The sequence below is a fragment of the Mustela nivalis genome (assembly GCF_964662115.1).
Source record: "Mustela nivalis genome assembly, chromosome: 1".
NCBI classification, from domain to species: Eukaryota; Metazoa; Chordata; class Mammalia; order Carnivora; family Mustelidae; genus Mustela; species Mustela nivalis.
This window is the reverse complement of record NC_139020.1, coordinates 150,432,997-150,453,570: the sequence shown is the minus strand read 5'-3', so window position 1 is coordinate 150,453,570 and position 20,574 is coordinate 150,432,997. Positions and strand designations below refer to the sequence as shown.

Sequence of the window (20,574 nt, the reverse complement as noted above, 5' to 3'; positions counted from 1 at the left end):
TAAACAGATGTATTGTGAAAACAGCTTAACAGTAACTCATTGTCATTGACTTTCTTTTCTTTTTTTTTGGTCATTGACTTTCTAAAGAAAAAATTATTTAACAGTGTATTTATTTATTTATTTATTTATTTTAAAGATTTTATGTTTTAAGTAATCTCTACACTTGGGGCACCTGGGTGGCTGAGTCAGTTAAGCGTCTGCCTTTGGCTCGGGTCATTTTTCCAGGGTGCCGGGATTGAACCCCCACATCGGGCTCCCTGCTCACTGGGGAGTCTGCTTCTCCCTCTGCCCCAAAACCCACCTGTGGTTGCTTTCTCTCTCTCTCTCTCTCTAATAAATAGATAAAATCTTTTAAAAAAATGGTATGAAAATTTTCAAAATTAAAAGTTGGGGAGGGGGTTGGAAAATAAAAAGATCCAAAAAAATTGTTAGAAAGGTTGATTGGTGGGTTTTTTTTAAATCAATAGAAAGTATCCTTCCTTCCTTCAGAAAGAGCACAAGCAGGGAGAGCAGCAGGCAGAGCCCAGCAGAGGAAGAAGCAGACTCCCCGCTCCCCGCTGAGCAAGGACCCACATGTGGGACTCAGTCCAGGGTCCTGGGATCACCACCTGAGCTGAAGGCAGATAGATGTTTAACCTACTAAGCCACCCAGGTGTCCCACAAAGAGTTTTCTTTTTTTTTTTTTTTTTTTTTAAGATTTTATTTATTTATTTGACAGAAATCACAAGTAGATGGAGAGGCAGGCAGAGAGAGAGAGGGAAGCAGGCTCCCTGCTGAGCAGAGAGCCCGATGCGGGACTCGATCCCAGGACCCCGAGATCATGACTTCAGCCGAAGGCAGCGGCTTAACCCACTGAGCCACCCAGGTGCCCCCCAAAGAGAGTTTTCTAAGTAGGAAATATTTGTAAATTGTAGAGGACAGTTTCTAAAGACTGATCTTGACCAAGTACAACTTTTAATTTGAGTTTAGTACCTCAGGGAAAAGCAGGAATATCATGAGTAATTTGAGATTAAATGAAGTTAAAATAATCCACAGCATTATAGCTGGCTATATCTTCTCAAGGTGCTATCTTTCCTCCCTTCCCTGCAATTCCTGTTCCCATAGTCTTTATTATTATTATTATTATTATTATTATTATTATTATTATGGCATTGAATAAATGTGAAAAAGACTGAAAGATTTAAAGGATTTAACTTTTTTTACAGTCCCTTGGTACACTAGATGCTGTATTTTTTTTTCAAGAATGAGGAGTGTTTTGTGGTTTTTTGTTTTTTGTTTTTTTTTAAGATTTTATTTATTTGACAAGAGATCACAAGTAGGCAGAAAGACAGACAGAGAGAGACGGGGAACTAGGCTCCCTGCCTGATGCGGGGCCCAATCCCAGGACCCTGAGATCACAACCTGAGCTGAAGACAGAGGCTTAACCCACTGAGCCACCCAGGCACCCCTAGATGCTGCATTTTTTTTTTAAATATTTTTTTTATTTATTTGACAGAGATCACAAGTAGGTGGAGAGGCAGGCAGAGAGAGAGGAGGAAGCAGGCTCCCTGCTAAGCAGAGAGCCCCATGCGGGGCTCGATCCCAGAACCCTGAGATCATGACTCGAGCCGAAGGCAGAGGCTTATTTTTATTAGCTCTGTAGATGTGGTTACCTGGAAGTATTTATTCTTACTAATTTTTATGACTTTATTGTCTTCGTTTTTTTAAAGAGTAATTAAGAGCTCAGGTATATTATTATTGAATGGAAACTATGTTTTGTGGCTACTACATGTAATTTTATTACATGTAAAATTACTACATGTAATTTTACAGAGGAAACTTCAAAGTTTGTGAAAACTGGGTAAGCATGATGCTGTCTCCAGAGTATGATATTATGGTTTAGGTTCTTGTCAGTTATCTGACATCAAGGCCCCAAATCCCAAGGAAAAGAAAGATTTCTGCCAGCCCCTCTCCCAGAAAGTCTCTGCTACAGTATATAGATGAGACTTAGTCCAGAAAGATCTCTTGTGAACAAGAAGAGATGGGATCATTTGACTGCATTGTGCTCACAAATGTTGGGATCTGTGATGCTGCATCTTTCGTGAAAGAAAAGTATTTCTTCGGGATGCCTAGGGGCTCAGTGGATTGAGTGTCTGCCTTCTGCTGAGGTCATGATCCCAGGGTCCTGAGATTGAGTCCCACATCAGGCTCTTTGCCTAGTGGGGAGCCTGCTTCTCTCTCTGCTGCTCCCCCTGCTTGTGCTCTCTCTCTGACAAATAAAATTTTTTAAAAGATGTATTTATTTTGAGAGAGAGGGAAAGAATGTCCCACAGCCTCCCCCACTCAGACAGAACTCAATGAGGGGCTCAGTCCCACCACCCAGAGTTCATAAACTGAACCAAAACCCAAGAGTCAGATACTCAATCTAATTGAGCCACCAAGGCACTGCAGAAAAAGTTCTGGGTTTTTTTGTTTGTTTTGAAGCATTTGTCAGAACAGTTAGAAGTATTGAACTCGAGTAGTTTGAAACTTGATTTAGTAGAGATTTTTATGTTTATTTTGGAATTTGGTTTTCAAATAAAAAATGTCTAAAAAATGACCCTGAGATCATGACCTGAGCTGAAAGCAGAGGCTTAACCCACTGAATTGTGGAGCAGTAATCATTACTCTTAGAAGGTATATGGATACTTAATCATGTTAAGGAAGCTTTTTAAATGTGTTAATCTTGGCTTTTGGATTCCTAAGCCTATGAAAGTATTCTTGGCCTAGAAATTAACTATGAGTTCTTATTAAAGTAGTTTTCTAATTGTTAAATGTTACTGTATTCCAACTGGATTATAAACTTTTTGAAGGTATTGTATATATATTTATAATCTTTTGTCTCTGAGTGTAGCTTCTGAAATATGTAGGACTTTGATATATTGCTGGGGGGCAGATCTAACTTTTTTTTTTTTTTTAAGATTTTATTTATTTATTTGACAGATCACAGGTAGGCAGAGAGGCAAGCAGAGAGAGAGAGGGAAGCAGGCTTCCCGCTGAGCAGAGAGCCCGATGCAGGGCTCGATCCCAGGACCCTGAGATCATGACCTGAGCTGAAAGCAGAGGCTTAACCCACTGAGCCACCCAGGCGCCCCCAGATCTAACTTTTTTAAGTGAACACAACATCCTCAGCCCAGGTGTCCTGATGGACAGAGCTGTAATCTTTACATAAGCAATGGTGGGTTTTCATTGTGCTTGACCATGGCTAAAGAAAACATTTCTTTAAGTTTTTGGAGGAGTGGCTTCTAACTCACCTATAACACTAATATGCCATCGTAGTTGAAAAAGTCCTAACTGTAGCAACTTCATTAGGAAGAAGATAAAACTAGGGCACGTTCACTGTATAACTTTATTTCTAAACAACTGTGAAACTTTTGTGCTTGCAGATCAGGGAGCAGAGAAACACGAAGGGACAAGTCAGTCCTCTGGGATCACTGATCAAGAGAAGGAGTTGTCCACCAGTGCTTTCCAAGCTTTCACAGTAAGCAGTGGTTTCTTTCTGTCGGCTCTAGTTTTAGGGTCTGTCAAATATGAATCTTTTCACAGTGAATTTTTTATTTTATTTTATTTTATTTTTTTAAAGATTTTATTTATCAGAGAGAGGGGGGGGAGAGAGCGAGCACAGGCAGACAGAATGGCAGGCAGAGGCAGAGGGAGAAGCAGACTCCCTGCCGAGCAAGGAGCCTGATGTGGGACTCGATCCCAGGACGCTGGGATCATGACCTGAGCCAAAGGCAGCTGCTTAACCAACTGAGCCACCCAGGCGTCCCCACAGTGAATTTTTTAAATTTAAAATTTTTGTTCTGTAGTAATTCAAGAATTAAGTTTAGGGAGTAGGTTTAGTTTTAATATTTAAAAAATTGGAGTTTAAATATGATAAAAGAAATGGGAGTAATTGGAGCCATTACCAAGTTTTTGTGTTTTCATAAACATGTTTAACTCTCATAGTCCTTTTTAAGTCTTTAAAACTTAGATTTGTAAATATGTGGGTCACTCTTTTTTTTTTTTTTTTAAGATTTTATTTATTTATTTGACAGACAGAGATCACAAGTAGGCAGAGAGGCAGGCAGAGAGAGAGAGAGGAGGAAGCAGGCTCCCCGACGAGCAGAGAGCCCGATGCAGGGCTCGATCCCAGGACCCTGAGACCATGACCCGAGCCGAAAGCAGAGGCTTTAACCCACTGAGCCACCCAAGCGCCCCTGGGTCACTCTTTTTAATTCACTGCTTTGTTCTGTTCTTTTTCTCGAATATGCTTTAAAATGGAACTCTAAAGGTTTCTTGTCAAAATTTTAACTTTTCTTTTTTTTTTTTTTTAAAAGATTTTATTTATTTATCAGAGAGAGAGTGAGCACAGGCAGACAGAATGGCAGGCAGAGGCAGAGGGAGAAGCAGGCTCCCTGCCGAGCAAGGAGCCCGATGTGGGACTCGAACCCAGGACGCTGGGATCATGACCTGAGCCGAAGGCAGCTGCTCAACCAACTGAGCCACCCAGGCGTCCCAAAATTTTAACTTTTCTGACATTAAACTATATGAAAGTAAACCTTATTTGATTTTCAAGTTATATACATGTAAGCAGAAGAATTTGATACTTGGGTATTCAAAGTGTATTTACTGGAAATTAAAAATTAGAATAATTAATCATATTACCTTTCTTTGCTAGCCTCAGCTATTATGTCCTAGTAGCATTATATACCTATACATAAATAAATATATATATATATCTGTGTATGTCATGTTGTTTTATGCATATATAGAGGTGTATGGTATACCTATGTGTCTATGTATGTGTCTTAAACAGGTATTGGTGTTTGAGTTTGAGCCTTAGGAAATATCTGCAATTTTTTTCCAGCTTTATTTTATTTAAGATTTATTTATTTGACAGAGAGAGATCACAAGTAGGCAGAGCAGGAGGCGGGGGGCGGGGGTGCAGGCAGAGAGCCGATGCGGGCCTCTATCCCAGGACCCTGAGATCATGACTGAGTCGAAGGCAGAGGCTTAACCCGCTGAGCCACCCAGGTGCCCCTTTTTCCAGCTTTATTGAGATATAATTGACATATCCCAGTTTCCTTCTCTCTCTCTTTTTTTTTTTTTTAAAGGATTTTATTTACTTATTTGACAGAGAATGAGAAAAAGAACATAAGCAGGGGGAGTAGGAGGAAGAAGAAGCAGCCTCCCCACCAAGCAGGGAGCCCAGTGCGGGGCTTGATCCCAGGATACTGGGATCATGACCTGAGCTAAAGGCAGATATTCAACGACTGAGCCACCCAGATGCTCGGACATATCCAGTTTCTTTTTTTCTTCCCCAGTTTCTTAATTAATATATGAATATTGCTTCACCTAGTGACTTTAGTTAGTATTCTTAGGGGAGTTGTAGGTCTTTTTCTTTTTTTTGTTGTTGTTGTTGTTGCAGGTCTTTTGAAGTTTGTCTTTTTTTAAATTTTTTTTAAGACTTTTTTTATTTGTCAGAGAGAGAGCACAAGCAGGGGTATGGCAGGCAGAAGGAGAAACGGGCTTCCCGCTGAGGAGGGAGCCCAACATGGGGCTTGATCCCAGGACCCTGGAATCATGACCTGAGCCGAAGGCAGATGCTTAACCGACTGAGCCAGGCAGGCACCCCTTTAAAGAGTTTTACAATGAAGAGTGAAATATATTTGGAAATGATTGTATAGTTTTAAAGCTGATATGTAATTTTGTCTGTTTTTGTGTTTGTTTGTTTTAGGCTGGAAATTACGATGCCTGTCTGCAACACCTTGCTTGCCTACAAGAAGTAAACAAAGATGATTATAAAATAATTTTGAATACAGCAGTGGCTGAGTTTTTTAAAAATAATCAAACGACAACAGATAGTTTGAGACAAACGCTTAACCAGCTGAAGAATCAGGTGATACAGAAATGAATTTAGCTGTAAAAGTACTGTGGTAGTCTCTCAATTGTCCAGTAGAAATACTTAAGAAAAATTAATAGGACATGTCTGATACTGATAGCATGATTTCTAATGTATCTAAAACACTTGCATCAGTTTTATTTATATAAAATTATTATTCCAGGAAATGAAAGATATGTTGTATAATTTTATTTTCTGTTGTATTTTTAAATTGAACAGAATAGACTAATATACCAAATTTGAATGAGTTTTGGAGTTTTGAGAAAAAAAGTGGAAATATATGAAAAGCTTAGCTACTGAGATTATCTTTTTTATAACTGCAAAGATCAGATTATTTATAATAATGTCAAGATTGTTTTAGCACATTGGATCAGGATATGATTAATTGATTAAATAGAAGATATTCTGATTTATATATGTTTTGGGGCTTGTCTTAGTCATTGGTCATAGCAGCAACATTTCTCAGATCGCAGAGTTAGAGCTTTGATAGTCAAGAGGGCTGGTGATGATGATAGGATCAGATAGCAGACATTTATTGCTTATTATGGAACAAGGCCCTGCCAAGAACCTATGTGCAACATGTCACATATTGCACTATGAAAAAGCTACTATAATTTTTCTCATTTCACAGATGGGAAAGCTGAGGTACAGATAGCTTGTATAATTTGTCCAAAGACACAAATCTCTTAAATGAAGAGAGTTCCATCAACCCAGTCCTGTTTGACTCAAGGGCCTGTGCTTCTAATTATTGCTTCATGCTGTAGAAGCACCTATGACCTTTTTGAGCCTTTGTCCTTGTTCATGAGTACCACTGTATGGTAGTGTATCCCCCAATATGTGATATAGACCCCTTCAGGACCTTTATAATTTTTTTATAGGAGTAAAGCTACCCTGCAGTATCACCCAAACATGGTTTGTTAGAAATAAGTAACCTGTTCATGCTCTTCCTAATTCTTTACAGGAGTAATTTTTCAACCCTATTACTGTTCTCCAATGAAAATGAGAATAATAAGGGTGCCTGCCTGGCTCAGTTGGTGGAGCATGCAAATCCTTTTTTATTATTATGAACATATAATGTATTTGTTTCAGGGGTACAGGTCTGTGACTCACTAGTCTTACACAATTCACAGCACTCTCTATAGCACATACCCTCCCCAGTGTCTATCACCCAGCCACCCCATCCTCCTACCACACCTCCTCTCCAGCAGCCCTCAGTTTGATTGCTGAGATTAAGAATCTCTTATGGTTTGTCTCCCTCTCTGGTTTCACCTTGTTTCATTTTTTCCTCTCTTCCCCTATGATTCTCTGCCTTGTTTCTCAAATTTCACATATCAGAGATCATATGATAATTGTCTTTCTCTGATTGACTTATTTCACTTAGCATAATACCCTCTGGTTCCATCCATAGAGCATGCAACTCTTGATCTCAGGGTCATGAGTTCAAGCCCCCCCCTTGGGTGTAGAGATTACTTTAAAATATAATTTCTTTCTTTTTCAAGAAAAGAAAATGAGAATAATAGCAAACGTGTATTAAACACTTACGTGATTCCAAATTCCTTGTTAAGTGCTTTTTAAGTTTTATCTCGAATAATCCTCACATTCAACCCTTAAGATAGGTACTTTTATCTCAGTTGTAAAACTGGGATTTAGGGAGCCTGATAATTTTAATTTATATAGCTGGAGAGGGGATGAGCAAGATTTGAATCAGACCTCTGGGTTTTTTTTTTTTTTTTTTTTTTTTAGATTTATTTATTTCCTTATTTTGACAGAGAGAGAGATCACAAATAGGCAGAGAGGCAGGTAGTGTTTGGGGAGCAGGCTCCCTGCTGAGCAGAGGGCTCGATGCAGGGCTCGATCCCAGGACCCTGAGATCAGGACATGAGCTGAAGGCAGAGGCCCAACACACTGAACCACCTAGGTGCCCCTGATTTTTTTTTTTTTTAGGTAAATTTTATATGCGGGTTTGAACTTAACGACCCCAAAAATCAAGAGTTATATGTTCTACAGACTAAGCCTTCTAGGCACCCCCAGACCATCTGACTTTTGAGCCTGTTTTCATAGCTACCCCATTCTTCACACATTTATATGACATCACATTTCTGTATTTCTCTAGCTTAGTAACTGTTACTTTATCTGGAGTTCCAGAATCAAAGGAAAGAGGATGTTTGTGGATATCTAGTACACATACCCTATGACCCCATAGACTGTTTATTCCAGGGAATATTTATTTGGTCTTTGAGCACAAGTTCATCCTTAAAACCCTTTTTAGGGTAAGAGACTCCTGCAGACTTCTTATTAAGCCAAGAAAACAGTTTTGAAATCCTTTCACCAGCCTTAGTTCTTTTTTTTTTCTTTTGATAAGGCTGGTTCAGTAATCCCCCCCATGCCCTCCAAATCTCTTAAAACCTAGAAATATTTGTATCTATGTCTCCTATTTTTCACTAAATCATACTTCTGTTCAGAGTCTTATGTCCTCGGCCTAGTTACATACCTTTACAACCTATTCCACTTTTATTGATGTTTTATCTCATTTAACAAGTAGTTTTTGTTCTGGCTGGAGCAATTACTACATGTTTTTGTTAAGTCCTAGAAAATGTTGTTGTTATTTATGTCATATGTTCAACCATTTGTGCTTTTCTTTTGTTTTTGTTTTGTTTCTTTAAGAAGAAATAATTTATTATTATTTTTTTTTTTATTCATTCATTTGCTAGAGAGAGAGTACTTACGTGCACACAGAAACAGGGGGAGTAGCAGGCAGAGGAAGAAGCAGGCTCCACACTGCAAGGAGCCCAGTGTGGGACTTCAGGTCCTCAGGATCACGACCCAAGCTGAAGGCAGAAGCCCAGCTGACTGAGCCCCAGAGCTGACCTACTTAAAAAAACAAGTCTTAAAAACAAACCCATAGCAGTCCCTGCCATTTGACAGCAAACTCCCAGTGCCCAGCAACTAGTAATCTGCTTTGTCTGTTCATTTGCCTACTTTGGCTATTTCATGTAGCTGAACGTTCAACCAAAATTCCTTAATTTGTCCAGACCCCTTTTTTCTGGCTAATAATTAACCTTTTCTTAGTTCATTCTCTCTCCATTATGTTATCACCAGCAAGAATTGTTTTTCTTTGGAAATTGAGTTTTCTCTAAAGAGACTATTTTTAGTCACTTCAAGACTATGATTTGATAAGTGACGTTTATACAGAATCTGCAAACTAATGGAGTTGCAAGTGCTTGTGGTCAGAGAGGAGCAGTTGTTAACATTTAAGCCCATCATATGGATGACTGAAGTCACAGGTGTCTGATTACTCTGTATTATGAACCTTCTGGTTCCTTGCCATCAGCCAAACCAAAGTTAAGTTCATCATGTAAATCATACTCCCACTGCTTGATATAGGGAAGTGTTAGTCTTAAAATAAATTACTTAACATGCTCAATAATTTGTTCCAATCTTTAGGGGCACCTGGGTACCACAATTGTTTGGGAGTCTGACGCGGTTTTGGCTCAGGTTGTGGTTTTGGGATCATGAGATCGAGTCCCATGTAGAGCTCCAAGCTCAGTGCAGAGTCTTCTTGGGACTCGTTCCCTGTTCCTCTCTCCTTCCTCTACTTGCACTCTCTCTCAAATAAATAAATCCTTAAAACAATAATTAAACAATCCAGTCTTACCAGTGGCAGAGAAAAACTGGTTTTAATACAGATAGATTTTCAGTTTTGTGTATTAAATGAAATTACAAAGTGTTTGCAAAACTTAATTAAAATTTGTAAGCCTAGGAGCACCTGGGTGGCTCAGTGGGTTAAGCCTCTGCCTTCGGCTCAGGGTCCTGGGATCGAGCCCTGCATTGGGCTCTCTGCTTGGCAGGGAGCCTGCTTCCTCCTTTCTCTCTCCCTGCCTCTCTTGCCTACTTGTGATCTCTCTCTGTGTCAAATAAATAAATAAAATCTTAAAAAAAAAAAAATTTTGCAAGCCTATTGCTTCAGCTTGGGGGAGCGTGCAGGTAGTCATTAGCTTTAAAATGCAAAGTGGTGTGATTTTTTTTTTTCTGGTATTAGATGTAAAAGTGTTTTAGCAAAGCCATTAAAAGCCTATTTTTGTTGTTTATTACTTCAAACTTTTTTTTTTAGTTATAGGAACAAAACCTGAAAATAGGAGGAATATCAGAAAATATACTTCCTAGCTATAAAGCCTTAGGCCAGATAATTAAGCTTTTTGTGCTGGTCTCCTTATTTATAAAATGGAAATGATAATAATTTCTCTGTCCTCAAGGTATGGTATGGATTAAATGAGGTATTCTTTATGAAAGGTTTAACGTAGCGGGCCCGGCACATAGTTAAGTAGTTAGCTCTTGTCTATTAATGTTTAAATTTTACTTTAGTCTTTACAAAATGAAATCAAGGTTATGTATACATAGCGCATAACATAGTGCGTACAGGAAAGGTCTTTGAATTTTGCCCACTCCCAGGGAGACTAAAAAAGTGGGGGACTAATTTGGAAGCCATGTTGGCAGTTAAAACATTGATGATACTGTCACAGTAGGAAGGAAGAGACTTGCCTTGCTTTGTGCTAGGTACTACATAAAGTCCACGAAAATGTTTTACTTAATGGAATTTTATTATGAATAAAATAATTTTGAATATGTGAGAATAATTAAAATCTAGAGGTCCTGTAGAAAAGATGGAAAGATTCAGAGTAAGAAATGGCCTTTGTTTCTGTTTGTTCATATAGATCTTTCACTTTTGCTCTTGATTTTCTTACTGTGTGAGAACATATTCTTTGTTGATTTTCATAGGTTCACTCAGCTGTTGAAGAAATGGATGGATTAGATGATGTGGAGAACAGCATGTTGTATTATAATCAGGCAGTCATTCTTTATCATCTTCGGCAGTACACAGAAGCGATAGCAGTTGGTGAAAAGCTTTACCAGTTCATAGAACCTTTTGGTATGTTCTGTGAAAATTTTTCCTATCTTTGGGGGACTTGGGTGGCTCATTCGGTTAAGTGTCTGACCCTTGATCTCAGGTCAGGTCTTGATCTCAGGGTTGTGATATCAAGTCCCACATCGGGCTGTGCACTGGGCATGGAGCCTGCCTGGGATTCTCTCTCTCCCTCTGCCCTTCTTCCACTCTAAAAAAAAAAAAGAACTCCCTGTCTTCTCATACTTGCAGTGGCCACTGGTCCTTTTACCTAGTTAATCAAAATCAGGGAATACCTGTTAGTATTTAAAGAAAGAAAAAAAGCTGTGTCAGGTTTTCTTGATAGCTAGAAAAGATTAAAAATGACATCACTTTTTCACTTTTAAATGAACCCAGGTTTTCTTTTAGCATTTCTTCCCCATCTCTCTCTTTTTTTTTTTTTTTTTTTTAAAGATCTCATCCACTTGTTTGAGAGAGAGAGAGTGAGCAGGAGAGAGAACATGAGTAGGGGGAGCATCAGAGGCAGAGGGAGAAGCAGGTTCCCCACCAAGCAGGCAGCCTAATCCCAGGACCCCAGGATCATGACCTGAGCTGAAGGCAAAGGCTTAACCCACTGAGCCACCCAGGCACCCCTACTCACCCTTCAGTTTTTAAAAATAACTTAGGGGGAGGGTGCCTGGGTGGCTCAGTGGGTTAAGCCTCTGCCTTCAGCTCAGGTCATGATCTCAGGGTCTTGGGAGGGAGCCCTGCATCTGGCTCTCTGCTTAGCAGGGAGCCTGCTCCCCCACCCCAACCCCAACCCGCTTGCCTCTCTGCCTACTTGTGATCTCTCTCTCTCTCTCTCTGTCAAATAAATAAATAAAATCTTTAAAAAAAACAAAAAAAAACTTAGTGCCTGGGTGGCTCAGTGGGTTAAATCTCTGCCTTTGGCTCAGGTCATGGTCTCAGGGTCCTGGAATCGAGCCCCACTTCAGGCTCTCTGCTCATCAGGGAGCCTGCTTCACCCTCTCTCTCTGCCTACTTGTGATCTCTGTCTGTTAAATAAATAAATGAAATCTTAAATAAAAAACAAAAACTTAGAAATTATGTTTCTGACTGGAAACACTTCATGATTTTTGTTTTTTCTCTGCTCTTTAAACACCACCTAATGTACCCAATCTATCCTTACTTGAGCAGTATATTAAGGCGTGTTCAGGGATGTTAAGGGACAGTGAAATATTTTGTTCATTGCCTTACTGACATTTTTGTGGGTAATCATAGAATATATAGTACAGATTATGCTAGCTTTCTTGGTATCTTAAGTTACTTATTTTACGGCTACTAGCCTTGAGTACGGTTACTAGCCTTACTTTCAAGTAAGAAAGTAAGTAAGAAATAAAGCAGCAAAGCCAGGCTCAGGAAATGGTTGTTAGAGAGGCCTGTTTGTTTCCAGTCCACAGACAGGCAGAATTCAGTTGTGATTTTTGTCTTTTTCTCCATGTTACTTTCTTTTAAATTCAAAACACTAATGCCAGTTCCTGATTATTATAAACACCTGAGTGCTGATGTGGTTCCCTACAGGACAAGAGGTAGAGTGTGATGGCTCCTCTGTGGGACTTTGGGAAGAGTTACAAGGTCCCTATTTGCTGTCAGTCTTTGAACAGCTGCTTACTGTGAATCTAGAGAGGCATTTTCACAGTGCTCCTCTTCTGTACTGAGGCCATGGTGGCTAGACAGATTGGGCAGGGAAACACCAGTGGTGAAGATGGTGTAAATTGTGACCTTTCCCTGTAAAACGGGAAATCAGCATTATACTTCTATGTTTTTCTATAAAGCTGAGAGGGAGGTTGTTTGTTTTTTGTTAAGTAATCTCTACACCTAAGTTGGGCTTGAACTTACACCCCAAGATCAAAAGTCACATGCTCTGCCAACTGACCCACCCAGCTAGGTGCCCCTATAAAGGTGGTTTTTAGAAATTCTGGAACAGTTCATGAAATTCTGTTGATCTATACTGTGGCTGAGTATGGAATATAACAACCAACTAGGTAGAATTCAGATCCATTTTTCTTCCTTGAAAATCATTATTGCTCTTTTAATTTTATTGTGTTGTTTTTTTTTTTTTTTTTAGATTTTATTTATTTGACAGAGATCACAAGTAGGCAGAGAGGCAGGCAGAGAGAGAGGGGGAAGCAGGCTCCCTGCTGAGCAGAGAGCCCGATGCGGGGCTCGATCCCAGGACCCTGAGATCATAACCTGAGCCGAAGGCAGAGGCTCAACCCACTGAGCCACCCAGGTGCCCCTCTTTTATTGTTATTTTTATTTTTATTTATTTTTTTTTAAAGATTTTTTTTTTTTAATTTATTTGTCAGAGAGAGAGAGAGTGAACACAGGCAGACAGAATGGCAGGCAGAGGCAGAGGGAGAAGCAGACTCCCTGCCGAGCAAGGAGCCTGATGTGGGACTCGATCCCAGGACGCTGGGATCATGACCTGAGCCAAAGGCAGCTGCTTAACCAACTGAGCCACCCAGGCGTCCCTTATTGTTATTTTTAAAGATTTTATTTTTAAGTAATATCTACACCCAATATGAGGTTCAGACTTAAAACCCCAAGATCAGGAGTTGCATGCTCTTCCAGCTGAGCCAGCCAGGCACCCCCCGTTATTGTTATATTTAAAAACATTACTAGGGAGATGCCAGGGTAGCTCAGTTGATTGAGCGTCCAACTCTTGGTTTCAGCTCAGATCATGATCTCAGGGTCCTGGGATTTAGCCTCGCATCAGACTCCATGCTCACTGGTGAGTCTGCTTGTGGATTCTCTTTCTCCCTCTCCCTCTGACCCTCTCCCAGCTCTTGTGGGAGCTCTCTCACTCTCTAAAATAAATAAATCTTTTTTAAAAAAGTATAAAAATATCACTACTTGGTTCTTCTACACCATGTATTTATTGAGCATGTACTGTGGACCAGAATTGTTCTGTGATGTAAAGGTAATGCAGTGAATGAAATAAAGTCTTGACCCTCATTAAGGTTATATTCTAATGGGAGAGCAACACAATAAATTTAAATTGTGAGGTAGCTGAATGCCATGAAGAAAAGCTAAAATTGGGTAAGAAGATGGAGATGGATTGGGAACATTAATTTTAGATAAATCAATCAGGGAAGGCCTGGGATAAGGTTTGAAAGAGACCTGAGTGAAGAGAAGAAGTGAGCCACATGGCTGTTGAGGGGGAAAGCATTCCAGCCAGAGGCGATAGTTTATGCAAAGAACCTGCGATGACCTTAAGTTTGGTGAGAGGGGAACAGCAGAAGTCCATTGTGACTAGAGCTAGGTGGGGAGAACAGAAGCAAATGAAGTTGGAAGTAGCAAGGTTAAGTCCTGTGGCCTAGGTAAGGACTTACTGTATTATGAGTGATGGGAAGCCCTTGGCCCTTTGTGCATTGACCACCTTGATTTTAGTTTTAAATGGAATCCACTCTGTTTGCTGTGTAAGAGCAAGAATGGAATCAGGACTTGTTAGGAGGCTTTTAAGGGCTTTTGAAATTTTCTGTTCTTGATTTTAGCATTCTTTTTTAAACCTTGTTTTTCATTTTTTCTTCTGAAAGGAAAGGAAAATAGTGTTGTGACATAACAGGTTACCCTTCCTCTCTTTTTGGGCTCTTCCTCCTTTGAAATCCTCCTCAGAGTTGGACCTCAGAAGATCATCTGGCTCACCTCCCCCCTGCCTTCAGGCAGGTGAAGTATTCTCCCCATTTTACAGGTCTGCTAGCTGAGGTCTAGAAATTAGCTCAGTGATATGTAGAGGTCACATACCTAGTAAGTAGCTAAGTGGGTACTGGAATTAGGGTTTCCTTCTAACTAAAGTAGTAACTCCTCGTTTCATGCATTGGTGTTTGGTAGATATTTTTTGTCAAAGGAGTATCTGTCACTGCAATGAGAGGCCTTGAGATGCGGAATAGAATAGCATTGTTGGTATTGTAAGTTGTTCCATGCAAGGCTCTAGGTGATGAACATTCATTTAAATAAAGACTTAAGTGTCTTTGCTCTTTAGAACTTTCTGAGGAGGAGTGGTCTGAAATGTTTGCTTCACTTTGGATTATAACTTTTCTTTTCCTGTTTTTTCCCCCCCAGAAGAAAAATTTGCCCAAGCAGTGTGTTTTTTGCTTGTAGACCTATATATATTAACCTATCAAGCTGAGAAAGCTTTGCATCTTCTTGCTGTCCTAGAAAAAATGATTTCACAAGGCAGCAACAACAAAAATGGGAAGAATGAGGTAAGTATTCTGAGGTGATCAGATTAAAATTTATGGTTAATATTTTGGGTTATTAAATATTTTAACAGCTTTATTGAAATGTAATTCAATACAGAATGACCACTGTTCTTAAACTTTTTTTTTTTTTTTTTTAAGATTTATTTATTTGACAGAGAGAGATCACAAGCAGGCAGAAAGGCAGGCAGAGAGAGAGCGAGAGGAAGGGAAGCAGGCTCCCTGTCGAGCAGAGAGCCCGACGTGGGACTTGATCCCAGGACCCTGAGATCATGACCCGAGCCAAAGGCAGCGGCCCAACCCACTGAGCCACCCATGCGCCCCTTAAACTTTTTTTTTTTAAGATTTTATTTATTGGGACGCCTGGGTGGCTCAGTTGGTTAAGCAGCTGCCTTCAGCTCAGGTCATGATCCCAGCGTCCTGGGATCGAGTCCCACATCGGGCTCCTTGCTCGGCGGGGAGCCTGCTTCTCTCCCTCTGCCTCTGCCTGCCATTCTGTCTGCCTGTGCTCGCTCTCTCCCCTCTCTCTCTCTGATAAATAAATAAAATCTTAAAAAAAAAAAAGATTTTATTTATTTATTAGACAGAGATCTCAAGTAGGCAGAGAGGCAGGCAGAGAGAGAGAGGAAAGTAGGCTCCCTGCTGAGCAGAGAGCCCAATGTGGGGCTCGATCCCAGGACCCTGGGATCATGACCTGAACTGAAGGCAGAGGCTTTAACCTACTGAGCCACCCAGGTGCCCCTGACCACTATTCTTAATGATAACCATAGTATTACATACTCGAAAATGGCCAAGCGAATCTGTCCTCAGAGTCCTCAGTACAAGAATAAAAACCTTTTGTAATTGTGTATAGTACAGTGATAGATGTTTCAACTAGACTTACTTATTTCATAATAAATACAAATATCATTATGTTGTATACCTGATAGTGTTTATGTCAATTATACCTCAATTTAAAAAAAATATATTTTTTTAAGATTTTATTTTTTTATTTATTAGCGATTAAGAGAGGGAATACAAGCCAGGGAGGTGGGGAGGCAGTGGGAAAGGGAGAAGCAGGCTTCCCACTAAGCAGGGAGCCTGATTTGGGGCTCAATCCTAGGATTCTGGATCATGACCTGTGCCGAAAGCAGACACTTAACAACTGAGCCACCAAGGTGCCCCTAAAAATTTTTGTAGTAAATAAAGAAATCAGAAGAATTGGGGCACCTGGGTGGCTCAGTGGGTTAAAGCCTCTGCCTTTGGCTCAGGTCATGATTCCAGGGTCCTGGGATCGAGCCCCACATTGGGCTCTCTGCTCAGCGGTGAGCCTGCTTCCTCCTCTCTTTCTGCCTACTTGTAATCTCTGTCTGTCAAATAAATAAATAAAATCTTAAAAAAAAAATCAGAAGAATTATGCCTACCCTCAGGTGGCCCACATACTAGTAAGGAGAGACAGAGGAGTTAAAATTTTGATTAATGGCAGCAACTGACTGGCTCACTTGGTAGACCATGTGACTCTTGGTCTCAGGATCGTGAGTTCGAAACCCACATTGAGCATGGAGCCTACTTATTTAAAAAATAATTTGAGGGGCGCCTGGGTGGCTCAGTGGGTTAAGTCACTGCCTTCGGCTCAGGTCATGATCTCAGGGTCCTGGGATCGAGCCTTGCATCGGGCTCTCTGCTCAGCAGGGAGCCTGCTTCCCGCTCTTTCTCTGCCTGCCTCTCTGCCTACTTGTGATCTTTCTCTCTGTCAAAAAAATAAATAAAATCTTTTAAAAAAAAAATTTGATCAGTGACCTAAAAAAAACAAATATAATTTACATCTACAGAATCTAACGTTTTAAGATGTACAGTTCAGTGGCTTTTAATATACTCACTGAGTTGTAGAATTGTCATCATTATCTAAGTTCCAGAACATTCCATCACCCCAAAAAGAAACGCTGTATCTGTTAGCACTTTTGCCCTTCCCTCAACCCTTGGCAACCACTAGTGTACTTTCTATCTTTATGAATTTGACTGTGCTGGACATTTCATATAAATGGAATTATATTAATATATGGCCTTCCATGATTGGTTTCTTTCACTTGGTATACCTTCAAAGTTTATCAAGTTGTAGCGTGTACTTCATTCCCTTTTCATGTATTTCATTCTTTGTTATGGCCATGTACTCCTCCACTATATGGATTTGGCACATTTTTTTATCCATCAGTTGATGGTCATTTGGGTGGTTTTCCACATTTGACTAATATAAATGATGCTGCTGTTAACCTTTGTGTACATATTTTTGTGAAGGCATATATGGTTTCATTTCTCTTGGGTATATATTTAAGAGTGGACTTGCTGGATCATATGGCAGTTCTATGTTTAATCTTAGGAGGAACTACTAGCCTGTTTTCCAGATTAGCTGCACTATTTTACATTCCTGCCATTTTTGCCAACCTTGTTATTACCTTTTTTTTTTTTTTAAACATTGTAACCATCCTGGGGTGCCTGGGTGGCTCAGTGGGTTAAAGCCTCTGCCTTTGACTCAGGTCATGATCCCAGGGTCCTGGGATCGAGCCCCACATCGGGCTCTCTGCTTAGCGGGGAGCCTGCTTCCTCCTCTCTCTCTACCTGCTTCTCTGCCTACTTGTGATCTCCGTCTGTCAAATAGATAAATTTAAAAAATTAAAAAAACAAACCATTGTAACCATCCTAATGGATGTAAAGTAGTATCTCATAGTGGTCTTAATTTCTGCACTTACTAAGGGAGTGTGTTTGTATCTTTTCACTGGTGAAATGTTCAATTTACTGGATGTAAAGATTACAATTAAGACAATAGAAATCCATAATTTGGATAGACAGGGCCGCTTTCACTAGAGAAAATTTCATCATTTAAGTTCTTTAGAAAGAGTGCGTATTTATGATGTATTCTGGAATAAGGGATTTGGTGTACATTAAGAATTCTTTTTAGTTCTAATGGGGTTTTTATTTTTAGACTTTATTTGTATTTTTAATTATTTGTTTTTTTGAAGATTTTATTTGAGAGTGTGCGCATGCATGTGTGCAAGCAGTGGGGAGGGCCAGAGGGAGAGGGAGAAGCAGGTTTCCCACCAAGCAGGGAGCCCAGTGTGGGCTTTGGTCCCAGGGCTCCAAGATCATGACCTGAGCCAAAAGAGACACTTAACTGACTGAGCCACCAAGGTGCTCCAAGATTTGATTTGATTTGATTTTTTTTTAAGATTTTATTTATTTATCTGACAGACAGAGATCACAAGTAGGCAGAGAGGCAGGCAGAGAGAGGAGGAAGCAGGCTCCATGCTGAGCAGAGACCCCAATGTGGGGCCCGATCCCAGGACCCTGGGATCACGACCTGAGCCGAAGACAGAGGCTTTAACCCACTGAGCCACCCAGGTGCCCCCCGCAAGATTTTATTTTTAAGTAATCTCTACACCCAGTATGGGACTCAAACCCACAACCCTGAGATCAAGAGTTACATGCTCCACTAAGCCAACAGAGGTGGGTAGGTACTATGAGGTGCCACTTTTGTTTTTTGTTTTGCTTGTCCTTTAGTTGTCAAGGGATGGTCATTCTCTCTTTCTGTTCCTGCCCTTTTGTTAGAAAAGGAGTATTTGTAGGGCTCCTGGGTGGCTCAGATGATTGGGCATCTGCCTTCAGCTGAGGTCATGATCCTGGGATCTTTTTTTATAGATTTTACTTATTTATTGGGGACAGAGAGAGGGATCACAAGTAGGCAGAGAGGCAGGCAGCAAGAGAGGGAAGCAGGCTAACTGCTGAGCAGAGAGCCCGATGTGGGGCTCAATCCCAGGACCCTGAGATCAGAACCTGAGCCAAAGGCAGAGGCTTTAACCCACTGAGCCACCCAGGTGCCCCTCTCCCTTTCCTGCTGCTCTCCCTGCTTGTGTTCTCCCGCTCTCTGTTAAATAAGTAAAATCTTAAAAAAAAAAAAGTATTTGTAGAAAACAGATTGTTAATAGTACTTTCTTTCTACCTGTCTAAGTTCTCTAAGTTTAAAAATAAACATTAGCATTACTTTTTACAATTTAACAGATGTGGATAGAAAGGAACTGAGTTAAATCATCTTAGCATTATTCCTAAACACTGTGTGGTAAAATACTTTGTTTTTATATTCAGTACTTATGAATGAGTTGATAAAAATATAATTCTGTTCAGCAGATGCTTGTGTCCTTTGCTAGATACTAAAGTAACAAAAATAAAAACCTTGTAGTTTACACTTTGTGTGAGAGGAGAAAGATGGGGCAGCGTTTCTCCAGGCACTGGGAGGAAGGCGGGTAGGGATGATTTTGGAGAAGTTTAAGGGTGCAGGTTGGTTGAGTGTTCAACTCTTGATATTAGCTCATGTCATGATCTCAGGTTCATGAGATCAAACCCCATGTAGGGCTTTGTGCTCAGTGTGGAGTTGGCTTGAGATTCTCACTGCCTCTCCTTCTGCCCTCCCTCCCCAGATAAATAATTAATTATCTTGGAGAAGTTTGGATGTCTGATTTGGGCCTTGAAAGATGTAATATAATATAATTCAACTAGTCAGAAGCAGAAGGATGGAGCAGAGTAACTGTCATGGCAGAGAAAACATCACAGAAGGTGTGAGAGTGGTACTTGGAGGAATTTCTGGTAATCTGAAATGCATACTATACCTGAAAAATGTAGGTATAGGAGATCAGGAGATGAGATTGTCAACTCAAATATTGGTCACATTGTGAAGGATTTGGGATATTACTGGGAACCTAGTGTATGATGTTGGCAGTGTTTCTGTAAGAAAAAGCTTATATGACATGGGGGCACCTGGGTGGCTCAGTTGGTTAAGTTTCTGCCTTTGTCTCAGGACATGATCGCAGGGTCCTGGGACTGAGCCCCACGTCAGTGGAGAGGCTGCTTCTCCCTCTCCTTTTCCCCAGTACCCCCCCCTCCTCAAATAAATAAAATCTTTTTAAAAAAATGTAGACATTGATCATTACATTTTGTTTTTAAGAATTTTTTTTTTAAGATTTTATTTATTTACTTGACAGAGATCACAAGTAGGCAGAGAGGCAGGCAGAGAGAGAGAGAGAAGGAAGCAGGCTCCCTGCTGAGCAGAGAGCTCGACGCGGGGCTCGATCCCAGGACCCTGAGATCATGACCTGAGCCAAAGGCAGAGGCTTGACCCACTGAGCCACCCAGGCACCCGATCATTACATTTTTTTAAAATGTAAACATCAAAAGTTTAGAAAAGGGCTGCCTGGATTGCTCAGTCGGTTAAGCATCTGCCTTCTGCTCAGGTCATGATCCCAGGGTCCTGGGATTCATCCCTGCATCTGGCTCTCTGCTCAATGGGAAGCCTACCTCTCCCTTACTCTCTGCCTGAAGCTGCTCCTGCCTGTGCCCTGTCTCTCTCTCTCTCTCTCTGACACATAAATAAATAAAATCTTAAAAGAAAAAAAAAAAATGGAAGTTAAAAAATAAAGAAGGAAATGACATCTGTTTTAGGTTCAGAAAGATAATCTTGAGTTTTGCCTGAGTAATATCCATGCTTTTTAAACCTGGTATATCAT

General features: G+C 40.4%; 1 protein-coding gene across 11 annotated transcripts in view; it reads left to right on the top strand.

Moving 5' to 3' along the window:
• Positions 1-20,574, top strand: part of CNOT10 (CCR4-NOT transcription complex subunit 10) — an 81,616-nt gene that overhangs the window by 10,243 nt on the left and 50,799 nt on the right. For all 11 annotated transcript variants that reach the window (XM_082725833.1, XM_082725825.1, XM_082725831.1 and 8 more), the window contains 4 exons: positions 3,405-3,499; positions 5,738-5,899; positions 10,679-10,829; positions 14,907-15,049. In XM_082725833.1, the coding sequence (XP_082581959.1) occupies positions 3,405-3,499; positions 5,738-5,899; positions 10,679-10,829; positions 14,907-15,049 (551 nt within the window). The remainder of the gene's footprint in view (positions 1-3,404; positions 3,500-5,737; positions 5,900-10,678; positions 10,830-14,906; positions 15,050-20,574) is intronic.